The sequence below is a fragment of the Sciurus carolinensis genome, chromosome 8 (genome assembly GCF_902686445.1).
Source record: "Sciurus carolinensis chromosome 8, mSciCar1.2, whole genome shotgun sequence".
Classification (NCBI taxonomy): domain Eukaryota; kingdom Metazoa; phylum Chordata; class Mammalia; order Rodentia; family Sciuridae; genus Sciurus; species Sciurus carolinensis.
In genome coordinates this window covers 132,889,899-132,905,902 of record NC_062220.1, presented here as the reverse complement: position 1 = coordinate 132,905,902, position 16,004 = coordinate 132,889,899, and the positions used below count along the sequence as shown (strand labels likewise).

At 48.9% G+C, this 16,004-nt stretch overlaps 1 protein-coding gene and 1 non-coding gene across 2 annotated transcripts in view; one reads left to right on the top strand and one right to left on the bottom strand.

Moving 5' to 3' along the window:
• Window positions 1-588: 588 nt before the first annotated feature.
• Gcn1 (GCN1 activator of EIF2AK4) overlaps window positions 589-16,004 on the bottom strand; it is a 60,588-nt gene continuing 45,172 nt past the window's right edge. Inside the window, exons 43-58 of the mRNA XM_047561413.1 lie at window positions 15,210-15,327; window positions 14,897-15,112; window positions 13,423-13,587; window positions 11,892-12,053; window positions 11,552-11,644; window positions 11,146-11,289; window positions 10,780-11,049; window positions 10,319-10,432; window positions 9,672-9,902; window positions 7,469-7,662; window positions 7,245-7,359; window positions 4,450-4,546; window positions 3,898-4,046; window positions 3,337-3,444; window positions 1,830-2,048; window positions 589-1,285 (exon numbers count right to left, since the gene is read on the bottom strand). Of these exons, the coding sequence (XP_047417369.1) occupies window positions 1,160-1,285; window positions 1,830-2,048; window positions 3,337-3,444; window positions 3,898-4,046; window positions 4,450-4,546; window positions 7,245-7,359; window positions 7,469-7,662; window positions 9,672-9,902; window positions 10,319-10,432; window positions 10,780-11,049; window positions 11,146-11,289; window positions 11,552-11,644; window positions 11,892-12,053; window positions 13,423-13,587; window positions 14,897-15,112; window positions 15,210-15,327 (2,521 nt within the window). The 3' untranslated portion in view covers window positions 589-1,159. The remainder of the gene's footprint in view (window positions 1,286-1,829; window positions 2,049-3,336; window positions 3,445-3,897; window positions 4,047-4,449; window positions 4,547-7,244; window positions 7,360-7,468; window positions 7,663-9,671; window positions 9,903-10,318; window positions 10,433-10,779; window positions 11,050-11,145; window positions 11,290-11,551; window positions 11,645-11,891; window positions 12,054-13,422; window positions 13,588-14,896; window positions 15,113-15,209; window positions 15,328-16,004) is intronic.
• Trnav-cac (transfer RNA valine (anticodon CAC)) lies at window positions 15,456-15,529 on the top strand. The gene has a single exon. It is a non-coding gene; the product is annotated as a tRNA-Val (tRNA).

The window sequence follows — 16,004 nt, the reverse complement described above, 5'->3', positions numbered from 1 at the left end:
ATGCAATGCTTGGGTTTTTTGTATAGCATTTTATACCTTTCACAAAGAGTTCACTACCACCACTTTTTATTTCTCTTCCTTTTACAGCTCTGGCCAGTAATTTTAATAAAGGTTTGTTCCGTATTATGACCAGGGAAACAGCCCAGAAAAACTTGCGTCACTAGGGCCCAGTGGGGTGTGCTCCATCAGACAGGATGTGCATGTCACGAGCCTTCTAAGAATCAGGAGGAAGGAAGTCATTCATAAAAGAGGCAGATGCTGAACTGCAACTCCAGTTTCCTCTTGCAAGTCCCTGGACTGTAGGAACGTTACTTCATGTGGATGGGTCTCTACAGCTTGACCCCCGTTAGCTCCCCACCTTCCCAAGTCAGGACAGACCCAGGAAGTGGCCAACTTGAGCCCCACCTTCTGCAGAAATGTCTGTAGGGATCTAGGAGTTGACAAAGACTTCTGAAAGCAGGGGAGAGGGATGCCCAGAAATGAGTGTTGCCAACACCAACAAAAATACTTGCAAACCTTTCCTTATTCTGGGTGAGGAAACTTCATGATTAATGGATGTTTGGAGATCATTTAAAAAATATGCTTCTATTCAGATTAAATCAAAGCCTTTATTAAACATTCCTCCTTCAAATGGCCTGCACAAAAACCCTCCCTCAACCTGGGAACTACCAGAGCTGCGTGTCACTTTCACCCAACAGAGGTCGGATCCTACCAGGCCACACAACGCTGAGAAGCCAAGCCAAGACATACCACGCCGGCGGGGCTCGACAGCTCTGTGTCCCGCTCAGGATCTAGGCAAAGGCAAAGGCTGGGAGCGCCAGGTCTTGAACCAGAGCTCAAGCACAGAAGAGGAACCTGAAGTTCGACCCTCCTGGTCCTAGACACGGCCTGCTGAGCTGGATGGCGGGCCCTGGGCTGCCATTTGCTGAGGCTTACGCATGTGCTTTTCCTTTTCTTCTTCAAAGAAAAGGGTGGGAGATGGAGGAGGCAATTTTCAGTTGTGTGTGGGTTTAAGGCTTTGGCTGTGGTCGGTTGATATATTAAAATACTTTCTGGGAATGCCATCTAATAAGCTCCCCATCGGAACAAACGTATTTTCAAAAATGAAAACAGTGAACAGAGATGTGGAGCTGAAACGCTACAGCAGGGCCCAGGCCTATCACGTCAGAATGGTGTCGTCCACCTGCTCCGTGGAGTCTGCTTGGCTGGCCAGCTTCTTCAGGGACCTGCGGTTGCACTCATTCAGCACCTCCAAGCTGGCCACATCCAGGATTTTGGACAGGGACTGTAAGGAAGGGTGGGCGTGAGGAGACACAGTCAGAAGAGAAGGCTTCAAATTCCCAGTCAAATCAAGACAAAGATAAATGCTAACCTCCGAACCAGAGCCACTGAGGCAGAATTTGGCAACAAAATAAGGCAATCAGATGGGTCCAGGGACAGCCTAGAAAAACGCTCATTGTGTTTTTCCTAAGATGAGGGAGCAGATGTTACAGTTACAGTTCTCAGCGCTTTGGATGCAGGGGCGGGGGACTGAGGTAACAGGACTCTGGGCCTCAAAAAGGCAGCTCTACTGGGATCTGTTGTATGTGCTTGGATGCCATGGAGATTTTATTTGAAGAAAAGAGTTCTGCTGCCAGAAAAAGTCTGAAAACCAAGGGAAATATGTGTTTTCAGGCACCAGGACAGTCACCTGAATCTCAATCTGCTCCTGAAGGCTGACACATACATGGTGGCAGAGAAGAGAATGGGGCTAATTCTACCATGCAGGAGAAAAACAGCAAGCCGAGGGCCCGCAGCATGCTCTGGGAGGCCCCCGGGCCAGTTCCCACCTGAAACACCTCGTCGCCCCGCCTCATCTTGAGCAGGTTGACAATTGCCTGGTCACTGTAGGCCCTTACGACAGTGTTCTTATCCTTGGTGTTGTCAAGAAGAGCCTTCAGGATGGGCTTGATGGCCTGGGGCTCCAGGGGAGGCAGTGGGTCCTTATTTGCCCACCAGATCATCTTCTCAGCCACCAGTCTGATGTCACTGGATGGGTTCTGCAGACACTGTGAAAGGAACACAGGCAGTCTCATCCCAAAGCCCAGATTTCCAGCCCTGACACTCTCTTCGTCATGGCCACTGACCCACTCCTCCCTTCCAATGTTCCTCCCTGAGAGGGTGTGACATGATCCCGCCAGGCCCTGCTATCTACCTCCCCCATCTCATCTCGTGCCACTCTCCCCTTGGCTCACTACTCCTGGCCGCTTGTTTAACTTCCTCAAACAAGCCACTGCCCAAGCTGGCCCCAGATCTTTGCTTGGTCAGTTCCTTTTCATCCTCTCAATGTCTCCCTAACAACCCAACCCAAGGGCCCTCCCTAGGGGCTCCAAGGAGCTCATCCACCTTGTTCATCTCTACTCCTTCAGGGTCCAGCCCGGAGTGGGTACTGAGCAAGCGCTGAGTGGACAAGTGAATGCAAGTGGATGCCATCACAGACGGCAGGTCTAATCAGGCTCCTAGGAACTCCCAGTAGGAGCCTAGGTATCTTTGGAACCTCATTTCTCAGCAAGATCTGTGCACAGGGTTAGTCACCTAGGAGCTGGTTACAGAGGCAGAGTCTCAGGTGCGGCCCCATCCCATTAAAATGCAGAATCTGGTTCTGATTTCTACATAATTGCTTGAGAAGCAACATCACACTGTCTGTGGGAGTCCCATTGTCGGATTCCATGGCTTTTCCTATTAGGGCCTGGAACTGATACTATAACCACACTAATAAATGCCATGCCACTAAGAAAGGGAGGCAGGAAGGGGAGATTTATTAATATATGTGTGTGTGTGTGTGTGTGTGTGTGTGTGTGTGTGTGTGTAGGCACTTAACCACCTCCCCAGCCCTATTTTGTATTTTATTTAGAGACAGGATCTCACTGAGTTGCTTAGTACCTTGCTAAGTTGCTGAAGCTGGCTTTGAACTTGGCAATCCTCCTGCCTCAGTCTCCCAAACCCCTGGGATTACAGGTGTGCACCACCATGCCCAGCTAGATTTATTAATATCTGAACCCAGGTTTATCCCTAATTCTATAAAATCAGGATGCTTACAGAGAATGCCTGAAACAGTGGTTATTAACTTGATTTGAGGTCACAGGTCTGAAAATCTGAAAAAAAGCTGGACTCAGACTGAAAAAGTGCTCACAGAAACACTTTGCCCTCCCTTTCCAAGGGTCCACAGGTCTCCTGGATGTCATGCATGCAGAAGGGGCATCCAACTAGTCAGGGGCATATTTCCAATATCCTCTGGTTCTGGGGTTTTCTCATGAGCTGGGCTTGGTGGGTTGTATAAGCCCCTACCCTACTCACCTTAATAAACAGGCTGGAGAGTCTGGCTGGCAACTGTCCCCCTCCTGTCTCGATGTGGTACTTCATCAGGAAGCCCATGCCCCGGACTCCACTCACTGCAATGGGGATCTGTGAAGAAAGAGAAGAGCTAGGTGGGCAGACGCATCCCACTCCCTCCTTGGAGCAGCAGAACCAGATTCCCCAGGAAATCTCCAAGTCCTTTCACCACTCATCCCTTAATACTTCACACCAAAGACACCTCGACAGCTCTCATTTAGATGGGCTGCCCTGGCAGTCGAGGAGATGAACAACTCGTTCTCAGGAACAGAGATCAGAGACCTTTTGACCAGTCGTGGACATCTACTTCTTCCAACCGGAAGTCTTCATTGTTTAGATGATGCAACTGGAGCCCAAAGAAATCACCCCTGGTCCCAGGCACAGCAAGTTACCAGCCACAGTAAAACAGAACCCATGCTCTGAAGACCCAGCTGGGGTTGTCCCCTGAGATGGGTGAGCAGAGCCATGCCTGTGGAATACTCACAGGGGACAGGGAGGGCTGGCCCAGCAGCCTGAGAGCCTTACCCTGTCTGCCACAGCACTGCTGAGGATCATTTCCTGAACTTCATTGCTGTATCTGCCTGTACAGAGTCTGCTGGGAGCCACGTTCACAGCCACAGAGAGTGCTAAGCTCCGGCCATGCCGAACCATCCAGTCAATGCCGGACACATCCGCTGGGTAGAAGATACAACTGGAGTCAACCTGAACTTCATAGCCCACTCATACACACGGAGTCCTGGGAGCTAAGCGCCACCAAGACCATGGTGCAGGCTTAGGCATGGTGGAAACCCCAGGCCACGCTGTGCCCAACCTCCCCACTTTCATAGTAAAAGTTCTAAAAAGTGGCAGAGAAGCATCTCACAAACTGCTCCTGGCTTCTGGCTGTGTCCTTAGAGCAGAGATACTCAGTGCTACAGGACTACTGGAAACTTGTTTTAGCAGCTGGTCCCAAGGAAGGGGTAGTCCAGGTGCTACAAGATCATCTGAGGGGAAGGGGAGACAGGTGCCCAGGGCCTCTTCCCTGGGGCTGAGAGGCCCAAGTCCATAGAGGGGAACTCCCATGTACAAGAGACCTACCCAGTAAGCACTGCTGAAGAACAGTGCTAAGCTCCTCTTCTGTCAAAAAGGCACACAGCTCCCCCAGGCACCCGGCTGAGGAGATCCGAGTATTGTCCTGGAGAGCAGAGTGGGGAGTGACAGGGGGTTCAGGCAGGGGCCCAGAAGGGAGGGCAGAGAAGAGAATAAAACACGTTCACTCAGCAGCTTTGAAGCCAGACCTTACTCTAGGCACTTGTGTTCCCAGGACCAGATCAGGACTGCCATTCACTGCAACCACCACTTGGTGGGGAGTTAAAATTACATGCCCGGCACTTCACATAATTATAGAAAACGCCAGTGTGTGTGCATATGGTAATCATCATCACAATAGCAATAATAACTGTATTTACATAGCACCTTTCTCTTCGGAAATCTGAATGCTTTACATTTAGTTTCTCAGTTACTCTCAATGGCCCTGAGACAGAAGGGGCACAGCTGGGAAAGACCACAGCAGAGAGGGGAGCCACCTGTCCACAGCCACCTGGGAAGGCAGCAAGAAACAAATACTCTGAGTTCCCTCCCCCATAAGTTCGTGTGTCATCTTGTACCCAGATGACTTTCTGCTGCCTCTACTGTGTCACCACAGCCAATAGGTACTTGACAAATGATTCCAGAATGGAAAGGGTTTATGGAATTGGGCACAAGCACAACCAGGAGTCACAGGGCCCAGATTCTGGGCTGTATGAGTGTACGTGTGTGCCTTTTTTTTTTTTTTTTTTTTTTAATGTTTTTTTGGTTCCAGGGACTGGACCCAGGGGCACTTAACACTGAGCCATATCCCCGGTCCTTTTTGTATTTTTTTTAGAGACAGGGTCTGCGTTGCTTAGGGCCTTGCTAAGGCTGGCTTTGCCCTCTTGATCCTCCTGCCTCAACCTCCCGAGATGTTGAGATTACAGGTGTGCACCAACATGCCCAGCAAAGTGAGTGTTTTCTATTAAAATCAAGATCAGGAGCTGGGCACGGTGGCATGTGTCTATAATCCTAGTGGTTCAGGAGGTTGAGGCAGGAGGATCACCAGTTCAAAGCCAGCCTCAGTAAAAGTGAGACCCTGTCTCTAAATAAAATACAACATAGGGCTGGGGATGTGGCTCAGTGGCTAAGTGCCCCTGAGTTCAGTATCTGATACAGGAAAAAAAAAAAAAAAAAAAGGCCAGGCACACAAAGAGCTCCTGGTTACTCTCAGCTCAGCCAATTATCTTTAGAAAATTGAAAGAGGGGATTTTATATGCTATATATTACTCGATGCCAGCTTGACATGTATCCCTCCAAACGATCAACCAAGGACCTGTGGGGAAGCTAATGCCAGGCTGACGCCAAATGCAGCCTTCAATCCAAGTGGAAGTTCTAAAGGGAAGAGGATGGAGTCCCGGCAGCTTGGGCCTCTGAGCTCCAAGCAGAAGCCTAGGTGCCAAAAAAGGATAAAGCCAGCTGATACCCACTCTCTCCAATGGAAGCTATTTTAAGCTCCACTGTGGTAAAATGCAAATTTGTTTAAATACTAACTTTTGTTTGTGTTATACATGACCCTGTAAAAGTCTTTGTTGACAGTGACCAAAAGAGGACAGATGTTCTCATCGATATCCAGAGAAGCCAGGGCCCGCTGAGGACCAGAACCAGACCTGCAGAGTTGTGTTAAACACGGCAGCAATGGCTGGGCCCAGGTGTACTCCCACCATGAAGTGTGAAACCACACAAACCCAAAGGCATTCTCTGCCAAGATTAGCCCTATAAATGTAAATTAGGCCACCACAACAGAAGTGTTGTTGTTAAAGGGGAAAAAGAAAAGTCTTACCCACCACCCCCACCACTGGACCTGCCGTGCTTGGCAAACAATTAACAAATGCTTCCAGACTGGACAGGGATAATGGAATTGGGCACAACCCAGAGTCACAGGGCCCAGATTCTGTGTGTGAGAGAGAGGGAGAGAGGGAGGGAGGGAGGGAGAGAGGGAGAGAGGGAGAAAGGGAGAAAGGGAGAAAGGGAGAGAGGGAGAGAGGGAGAGAGGGAGAGAGGGAGAGAGGGAGAGAGGGAGAGAAAACCCACGTCGCTGGGAATGGAAGCCAGGGTCTTGTGTATGCAAGGCAAGTCTCCATCACTGAATTACATCCCCAGTTCTTTTTTAAAATTTTGAGACAGGATTTCATTAAGTTATCCATGCTGGCCTCAAACTTGTAATTCCCCTGCCTCGGCCTCCCAAGTCCCTGGAATTACAGACATGTGCCACCACACACAGGTGGATTCTGGTTTTGATTCTGTAACTGCATAGAGTGTGGCCCCAGACAAGTCTCATCCTCTAAAATAGTACTAAGACCTTCCACCCAGATAGATAGCAAAGATGGTTTATCCTATCTGATTCTTAAATTTCTTAAGGTCTGCAACCATGAGGCCTCATACACAGGCCCTTCATATCTATAAATGTTTCCTGAACCAATAAATGAGTATCTTCAATTTACAAAGAGGGAAATGAGGGATAGAGAGGGAAAAGTGACTTAAAATTAGACAGACCTGGGACGGCACAAATCTTACTTGCCTTATCTATAAAGTAGAATCATCAGGCTGGGGGCCCTGGGTCCAATCTCCAGCACCAAAAAAAAATATTTTTTTTTAAAGCAAGATTCAATAACATCAGTAACATTTGCATGACTCCTCCACAACCTGAGCAGACACTTGGTAAGCTGTAGAGTAGTCGAAGTAATAATACGTGGAGAAGCAATCAAAGAAAGGAGATAAGAAACAGCAGAGCCCCCTGCCCAGTCACCCAACTGCAGACGTACCTCATCATGTCCCAGCATGCTCAGCAGGAGCGAAACGATGTTCTTCCGGATAACAGCATCCACTTTGGCACCTGCTCCCTGAATCACAAACCTCAGGGCCTGTAGCATGGTGTCCCTAGGGAACCAACACACTGATTTAACCCCTGCCTTTTCCCCACCACTGCCTTCTACCTGCATAGTTACAGCCTGAAGCAGCTGCCTTGTCTCCCTCAGAAGCACCTTACCTGACGCCTGGGTCCTCTATGACACGGATTCCATTGAGCAGCTCTGTAAAGAGGGGATCCACCTTGATGTGGATGGAAATGAGCTTCCCCAGTGCGTCAGCAGCCTTCAGGCGCACGCCCCGGTTGGAGTCCTGCAGGGCTTTGGTGAAGGTGGTCTGCAGCTGGGGTAGGAAGGGCTTCAGGGCAATTCCAACCTGTGGGAAAAACACACACCCCAAGATCACTGCTGTGGTAGACTCCAAGGTCACAGTGTACTACTACTACAGGCATGAAAGCAAACAATAATCACAGGCCACCCAGAGTTAACCAAGCTCTCACACAGGCTAGCAACAGCAGATAGGTTTAGCTCAGCCTCCTCATCTGTTTTCAGCATCTTCCACCACACCAGGGGAAGCAGGAGGAAGAGGAGGTGGTAGCAGCAATGACTGTCAGAGGGAGCCACCTTGCATCCCTGGCTGTATCACAGGTTAGCTCAGTGAAGCCCACCCAGAAGGATAAGCAACTCAGACCCTCCTTCTCTGAATCCATTAAAAAGCAGGGGCACACAGGTGATGGTCAGCAATGCTAAAGTAGAGCTCTCGTGCCAAGGCAGGAGATGTCCACATAACAGCAGGCACTAGCTTCTAAACAAGGGATTTGCAGGTCAAGTTCTGCACACTGAGTGCCCCTTGGAACAAGTCCATGACACAAATGACCTTGGAGAGTTCACCTGATACACATCTGCACCCACCTCAGTACAACTCCAGCTCACTCCCTGACTAGACACAGAAAACAGGCACACTTTTTAAAAACAAAAACACTTTTAGTTATAGATGGACACCATACCTTTATTTTATTTATTTTTAATGTAGTGCTGGTGATGGAACCCAGTATCTCACATGTGCTAAGCAAGTGCTCTACCACTGAGCTACACCCCATACTTTTGTTAAAACACAGTTGGAGCAAGAGAAAATTTAATCCTTGGGGCTGGGGTTGTGGCTCAGTGGTGGGGAACTGGGTATGATTCTCAGCACCACATAAAAAATAAATAAATAAATAAATAAATAAATAAATAGAAAATTTCGTTCTTATAAAACAGGAATCTCCAAGTGGCTGTCTAGAGATTCAATGCCGATGAACATCTGGAAACAATGGATTCAAACAGATCTGCAGGCTGCCCCCAAGACACACAGCAGGGGAAGACAGTAAATCTGAATTGAAAACCTCCCACCATGGGTGACAATTGACTGATGGGTCAGGGGCAAGCCCCATGAGGTAAGAGCTCCACTTGTGTCTGTAATTCCAAAAATACCACAGAAAAAATATAGCATAGAATATGAGGTGAAGGTGATACTTCATTTTGTTTTTAAAAAAATTCACAAAATGAGGCTGATACAATCCCATTTGGTAGCTAGGGAATTGCTCCCACTTGCAAATAAAAAAACACTACATTTGCTTCCAAACCTGTGTAAGATTTTTTTTTAAAACAATGAATTTTGGCTCCATTTATACTTTAAGTCTAAGAGGTTTAATTACTACCCCATAAGAACATCTGAAATGGTTACCATATTAGATCTTTGCTTCTTATACTTTTGGCAAAAAATGAAGTCACTTTGGTTGTTCTCAAATGTCTCTTTCAGGGCTGGGGATATAGCTTAGTTGGTAGAATGCTTGCCTTGCAAGCACAAGGCCCTCGGTTCAATCTCCAGCACCACAAAAAGGTCTTTCTCATTCTCTCACCAGATTGTTTGCATTTCCCTTGAAGTGGCTATAATAAAGAGCTGAAGTAACTTTAACAGTGTTTTCATTGTATTTACACGGCCCTGACTTCTTTCCTTTAAAACTGATTCTTCAAAATCACCACCACCGTGTACCGAGTGCTTAGTGTGTCAGGCACTGTGTCTGGCATTAGTTCACCTAATCCCCACACAGAGCAGTCCCTCAGAAGGCAGGCAGTGTCATCCGTCTCAGAGTTCAGAGGCAGGCTCAGAGGTTACATGGCTTTCTCCAGGGCCTTCTGGTCATGTAGCTACTAAGAGGAGGACCTGGAATTGAACCGTAGTGTAGTCTGTCTAGAGTCTGTGGGCTCAACTCCCTCTGCTATGCCATTTCTCCGTAACAAAGCTGTCACCCTGCTGCTACAGGTATCTCATGTCAGTGTCCTGCAGATGGCTGTTCTCTAAGATTTGAGTGGACCAAAAGAACAAACTCATCAGTCACTCACCTTGGCTAGCAAGAGGCTGAGTGTCTCTAGCAGAGCCGCCTTCACATTCCAGCTGAATCGGTCCCCCAGGATGCGAATTAGGGGGCCAGTGATGCTGACCACGGAGGGCCTCAGGGCATCAGCTGAGGTCAGGCGGATCACCAAGCCTAGGGCCTTGGCTGCTTCCTCTTTCTGCTCAGGGCTGCCAGTGAGGACTCCTTCTCTCAGTACTGGAAGGATGGAGGTTACCCCCTGACAAGAGAACCACAGCTGAAAGACCAATATCAAAGGCCCTGGGCCCACATGTCTCCCACCCAAAGCAAGGTGCTCCTGACAATCATCCTCTAGTCAACTGGGAGATGCCAATTTGGGCTGAATCTTAGGAGCAAAAGGGTGCTGGTTGGGGAAAAGGCTTAATGAACGGTGGAAAGAGGACAAGGGCCCCAATAGGACAAGCACACAGAGGTAACACACACTGCTGCTATCTCCGCAACCCACTTGGTCTGGCTGAGATGGCAGCATGCACCCTGTCCCCATCCGGCCACCATGGCAGAAGCACACTGCATGTGACGGTGCTGAGGAACACTCAAGCACGAAGTCAGACTGACCTGCCACTGCTCCAGCACATGCTGCAGACCCAGGCCCTGCACCTCCAGGCCCCGGCTTACCTTCTTTGGGAGGCAGAACCCTGGAACATGCTCGCCTTTGCTCTCGTTGCCTATGAGCCGGATTTCTTTGTGCAGTTCTTCAATCAGTGCCAGCTGGTTGCCGGCATCCAGCTTCTGTGGGAATCCAGGAAAAAGCAGCCATGATGACGTGCAGTCCTCCCTCTCAGGACTGCTTCAAAATAATGAGGCCGTGGGAAGGGGTGGCAGAGGTGGAAACGGGCCTAGGCACAAGCGGATCAGCGCTGAAGCTGAGTGATGGGTATACGGGGGAATCCTGTCAGAACCTGTTATTATAAACATCTGGAATTTTCTCCAATAAAAAGCTCGTTGTGGGGGCTGGGGAGATAGCTCAGTCGGTAGAGTGCTTGCCTTGCAAGCACAAGGCCCTGGGTTCGATCCCCAGCACCCAAAAAAAAAAAAAAAAAAAAAAAAAGCTCGTTGTGGGTCAGTGGTCCCCTCACCTTGGTGATGGCATTTAGGGCATCCCAGCTCTCCTCCAGAACCACAGGACTGGAGTCGTTGAAGAGGCGGATCAGGCCTGAGAGCAGGCTCCGCAGGTGGCTGGTGTAGTCGGCCTTGGAGCGGGAGCAGTAGATGTTGAGGATGATGGCGGCAGCCTGCCTCATGCCCACCTCAGGGCTGCGGGTGGCTTCCAACAGATCTTCAATGATTATCCGGTGCCCAGTGTCATCCTCTACTGAGAGGATCACGGCCTGACAATTAGCCATCTCCTAAAACCACAGAGGACAAGTGTGCTGAGCACAGATTCTCAGGGACGGGACAGGATGGCTGTTAGAAAATGAGAGGAGTGACCGAGACCCCCTTACCAGCTGCTCGTCTGGAGTCCCCAGCTTCTCCTTTAGGGCCAACATGACTGCCGGAAGGATCACACCAAGATGACGGGTCAGAGCGTCACCTGCCACAGACGAAAGGAAAGCCAGCACCCGGGTATTGACAGGTGGCGTCGTCAGCTGGTGGAAGGATGAACAACAGCAAGCTGATGAACGCTGCACCTGCTCAGTGCCAGCCTTGGCACTGGGCTCTAGGGACGGAATAGCAAGCAAGGGAACCAGTCCCACTCAGAGATGAGGGCCTGCCTCAGCCCTCAGAGCACAGGGGAGAAGCACCCGCCCACGCTCCACCCAATGTCTGTGCTCAGAACCGGTCTTCACAGCAGGCCCAGGAACAACAATGTGGCTTCAGGGCCAGTGTTTGCCACGTGTTGGGATTTACCTTGGGCACGAGGTAAGGCAGCACCACACGACTCTTAATGGCCATAACTTGCTTTAGACCATCCAAGGCAAATTCTGACACCTCCTCATCATCCTGCAGAAGAACATTGGGGACAACCCTAAGAAGTTGGCTCCTGCCACATCTCTAATATCTGAACCAGTTATACCAACCACCTCCTTACTCCCACTGCACCCAATTTACTTAGTGTCCAAGGAAAAGCACAAAGTCACTCCCCCTGGAGGCCCACATTCCAACTGCCATGGCAAAGGCACCCTGCTGAGTTTTGCTGCTATAAAGACAGTAAAGGCCACACTGGTTGGTGTGTGGCAGATCCACTCACCAGCTGCTTCAGTAAAAACGGGAGGATGTCCTCCAGAGCCTGGTGGCCAATGGTGGAGTGCAGCTGCTCGAAAGTCTTGGCTGCTGCCTCTCGGACCTCTTCCAAGGGGTCACACAAAGCTTTCCTTGCTGTGGGCACAAGGGACTCGGAGAAATAGAGCACCTGCAACAGTGCAAGCACAGGTGTATTAAGGCAGAAAAGGTCAAGGGAGAGCAGAAACAAGTGAAGGAACTAGGCCAAGGACTACAACCCAGTTGAGCCATGACTCTCTTGGGAGTCATGTTGTTAAAGCAGAGCGGACGAGGTCGTGGCTCAGTGGTAGAGCACTCGTCTAGCATGTGCCAGGCCCCACAACCGCACAAACACACACACACACAAAAGCAGGGAGGATGCATGACACACCCCATGAATCCCTCATCCAAACTTCATAATCAAGAGCTTTAACTACGTAGGTCCATGGCAAGACCTCCAGGATCTGGCTCCCTTTCCCCTGGATTCTTTCTTTGCTCATCTTTCTGGAAAACTCTTAAGTCCTTCTTTAAGCCTCAACCCAATATATTTTGGGTATCCAACAGCCCAGTGATAGCACTGCTCCCTGGGCAATCAATTCCACCACAGCAAAGCTCACTCTGAATCTACCAACTGGCTGATGTGCCAGCCTTGCCAATGGACGATGGGCACCTCGTAGGCATGACTCAGCCTCTGAAGGATTCAGTAACTTCTCAATTATTCACAACTCTCTTGGGTGAAAAAAATTTTTTTCAATTTTTTGCCAAATGCAAGTTATAAAAAACAAATGCAGGACCACACTAATAAAGATACAGGAGGAGACGAATCCAGTAAACCAGACCAGGATGCTGAGGCTAAGAAACTAGCTGCTTGTTTACATTTCTAACTGGCCATCCACTTACTTGCTTCTGGACTGTCAACCGGCTCGAGGCCCATTACACACTCCCAGTCTACTCTCTAGGAGTGTTTCGAAGATCAATGACCTTAGAAAGTAAGGTCAAACCTTAGAAATAAAGTACTCCAAACCCCTTGAATGTTGCTACTATGGAAACAGAATTACTGCTAGAGACAACACATTTCCACCCACTGGGTACTTCAATTCTTACAACTCCTCTCCTGAGAACAAGTGCACACCACTCCCCCTCCCTGTCACCCTCAGTCACTCGAGTGCACATATTTCCCTTCCCACTAAGGAGGCACCACACATTTTAACCTAAATGGTAGAGTGACATGAAAAGCACTAGGTTGTACCAACTTTAGGAGTATTGAATCATCTCCAGCTTCCAAAGGCCACTCAAGGAGGCCTCCAAATGGCTTAGCTCTTAGCTGCAAAACTGACAGCAAAACTGAAAAAAAAAGTAAAATCTGCAAGTGGCCTAGCCAGCACCCTGCTGCCAATAGCCCCTTCCATAGTGAGGCTGGTGCATCTCTGAGGGCAGACCTAACCAGGACCACCACCCTAACCAGATCTCCTGTGACCCCCCACCCTAACCCAGAGACAGGGCCCCTGGAAGATACTCACAGCGTCGCGGCTGGTGGACTTCATAATTTCACTCAGCCCGATGCACACACCCTGTCTCTCGTCACTCTTTTGAGACCTAAGGCCTTCCTCAAGGATGGGGATAATCTCAGGGAGGATTTTTTCTCCCAGCTTCCGGACAAGATCTCCCAATGTCCTTGCTGCAATCTGTCAATAAAGATGAAATCAAAATATTAATTCCCAGCCTGGGTGTGGTGGCGCATGCCTGTAATCCCAGCAACTTGGGAGGTTGAGATGGGATGATTGCAAGTTCAGGGCCAGCCTTAGCAACTTAGCAGGGCCCTAAGCAACTTAGCAAGACCTTCATGTTTTTTTTAAAACAAAAAAAGGGCTAGGGATGTGGTTCAGTGGTTAAGCGCCCCTGGGTCCAATCCCCAGAAAACTAAAAACATCAACTCCCTGTAAAACCCAGAGCACCCAGAGAACAACTCCAGAATGAGGGTCCTAGAACCTTCAGGCTTTATCTGAGTCACTAACTCCAATGTCTTATCATACAAAGGCCCAATGGTGCTCAAAACACACTATGAAAGAACTCTGTTTCACACACATCTACACACCCTAAAACAAGAGCAGGCACCTTATATGTGAACATGAAATTTATCACAGGCTACAAGGTCAAGGCCGATTTCCCTGGATCATTGAAAATGTATCCCTGTGCTCTTGCTCAAGGGGAGCTGAATTTGGAACAAATGTTTTAAGGGAAAAACCCATCTCCTCTCTAAGGTCTCATGCAAACCCTTCTTCATAGCCAAGTACACAATCTGCTTCCCAAGGTCAGGGACTAGAAGTGCCCCAAATGGGACTGGCAGAAGCGATCAATCAGCCCAAACTGGGCACCTGCTCTGAACCACTGAACCCCGTTTGTTCTAACTGGTGCTCCAGTCTTCTCATGCCAGACTTGCTCCTCCCTGATTCCTCAATCCAGTCACAATGGCCTTGCCTAAAGTGGTGTGTCTGGTCTGCCCACAATGGGGCCTTTGCATACCCTGGCCTTGCATCTAAAGCACTATTCCCTCTGTCTGGAATAGTCTCCTACCACACAGCCGGCTAGCGCTTACTCAACTTTCACCTTTAAGTGGACTTTCTTCTGAGAAGCACCTGCTGATGCTCTCTCTAGGCCACAAGTCGCTATCGTGAGCATACATAAGTTTGTGCTGCACTTGTCAAAGCTGCACCCAACATCTGTTCGTACAATGATCTGATTAACATGCATCTCCTCCACCAGAATGCAGCTCTCAGGATAAGGACTAAGTCTGCCTTTCTTCTTCATATGTCCCCAGATGCTAGGTCCTTGTTTACTAGCACATAGTAAACATTTGCTGAATGACTAAGTAAATAATTAATGTTCCTCTGTTAAACAGAGGACCCTTGGCTCTCTCCCAGGCTCTGCAAGGCAAGGAACTCTGAAAGAAGGCATGAGGGGCTGCTGGGCCACAAGAAGGTCCAGGAAGCTTACCGTTCTCTTATCGGCACACGTGCTGGCCAGGAATCCCAGCAGAAGCCCAAAAAGAGTGGGCAGGATCTCACGCAAGGTGCGGGGGGTATTGGAGACGACGATCTTCCAGACATGCAGGGATGCCTGACGCACCACCAGCTGGGTGTCTGAGCGGCCCATGTAGAGCCCTGCCAATACCCGGTTCCGCCTGTCAACTCCCAGAGCAGTGATAATTGCCTACAGCCCAAAGAGGGAGACAGAGACACAGGGTGGTGAAGCCGCCAGAGCAAAGGCACCAGGGCATACCCTCTCCTCAGCAAAGCCAGGTACCAACCTTGTTGGACTGAGCAGTTCCAAAGTTATCATCCTCAGAGGCAGTCTCTGTGGTCATCTTCCCAGTGACCCCTGAAATATGGAACAGGAGGTCCCCAAGTAGCTGAACAGAGCTGAACCTGCAAAGGAAGCCAAGAATAGTCATAATGCCTCAAGTATGAGACACAGCCCAGCAATACACAAAGACTAGAAGGAAATGTACCCAAAATATTTAAGGGATTTATCTTAAAAAGGTAAGTTAAGGGGCTGGGGATGTAGCTCAGTTGGTAGAGTATTTGCCTCACAAGCACAAGGACCTGGGTTCAATCCCTAGCACCACAAAAAAAAAGGTAAGTTAAGGCACTCTCCCACATATTTTCCACAAGTTTTCTATTAGTGAGCAAAAATGAAAGAGGGCTAAGGGATAGTTCAATGGTATAACGCCTGCCTAGTATGCACAAGGCCCTGAGTCCCATCCCCAGCACTACAAAAAAAAAAAGAAAAAAAAAGGGGGGCTGGGGTTGTGGCTCAGTGGTAGAGTGCTCACCTAGCACGTGTGAGGCCCTGGGTCTGACCCTTAGCACCACATAAAAATAAAATAAAGGTACTGTATCCACTTATAACTAAAATATATATATATATATATATATATATATATATATATATATATGAATATATATAAAAGAATGAAGCTTATGTGAAAATTTTCAGAATAAAAGTTATGAGAAAGAACACAAAAGGGAAGCATTGCCAGGAAATAAAGCAAGACAGATTATTACAAGTAGAGAAGCCTGGAGAGGCCCAAAAAGATGAACTT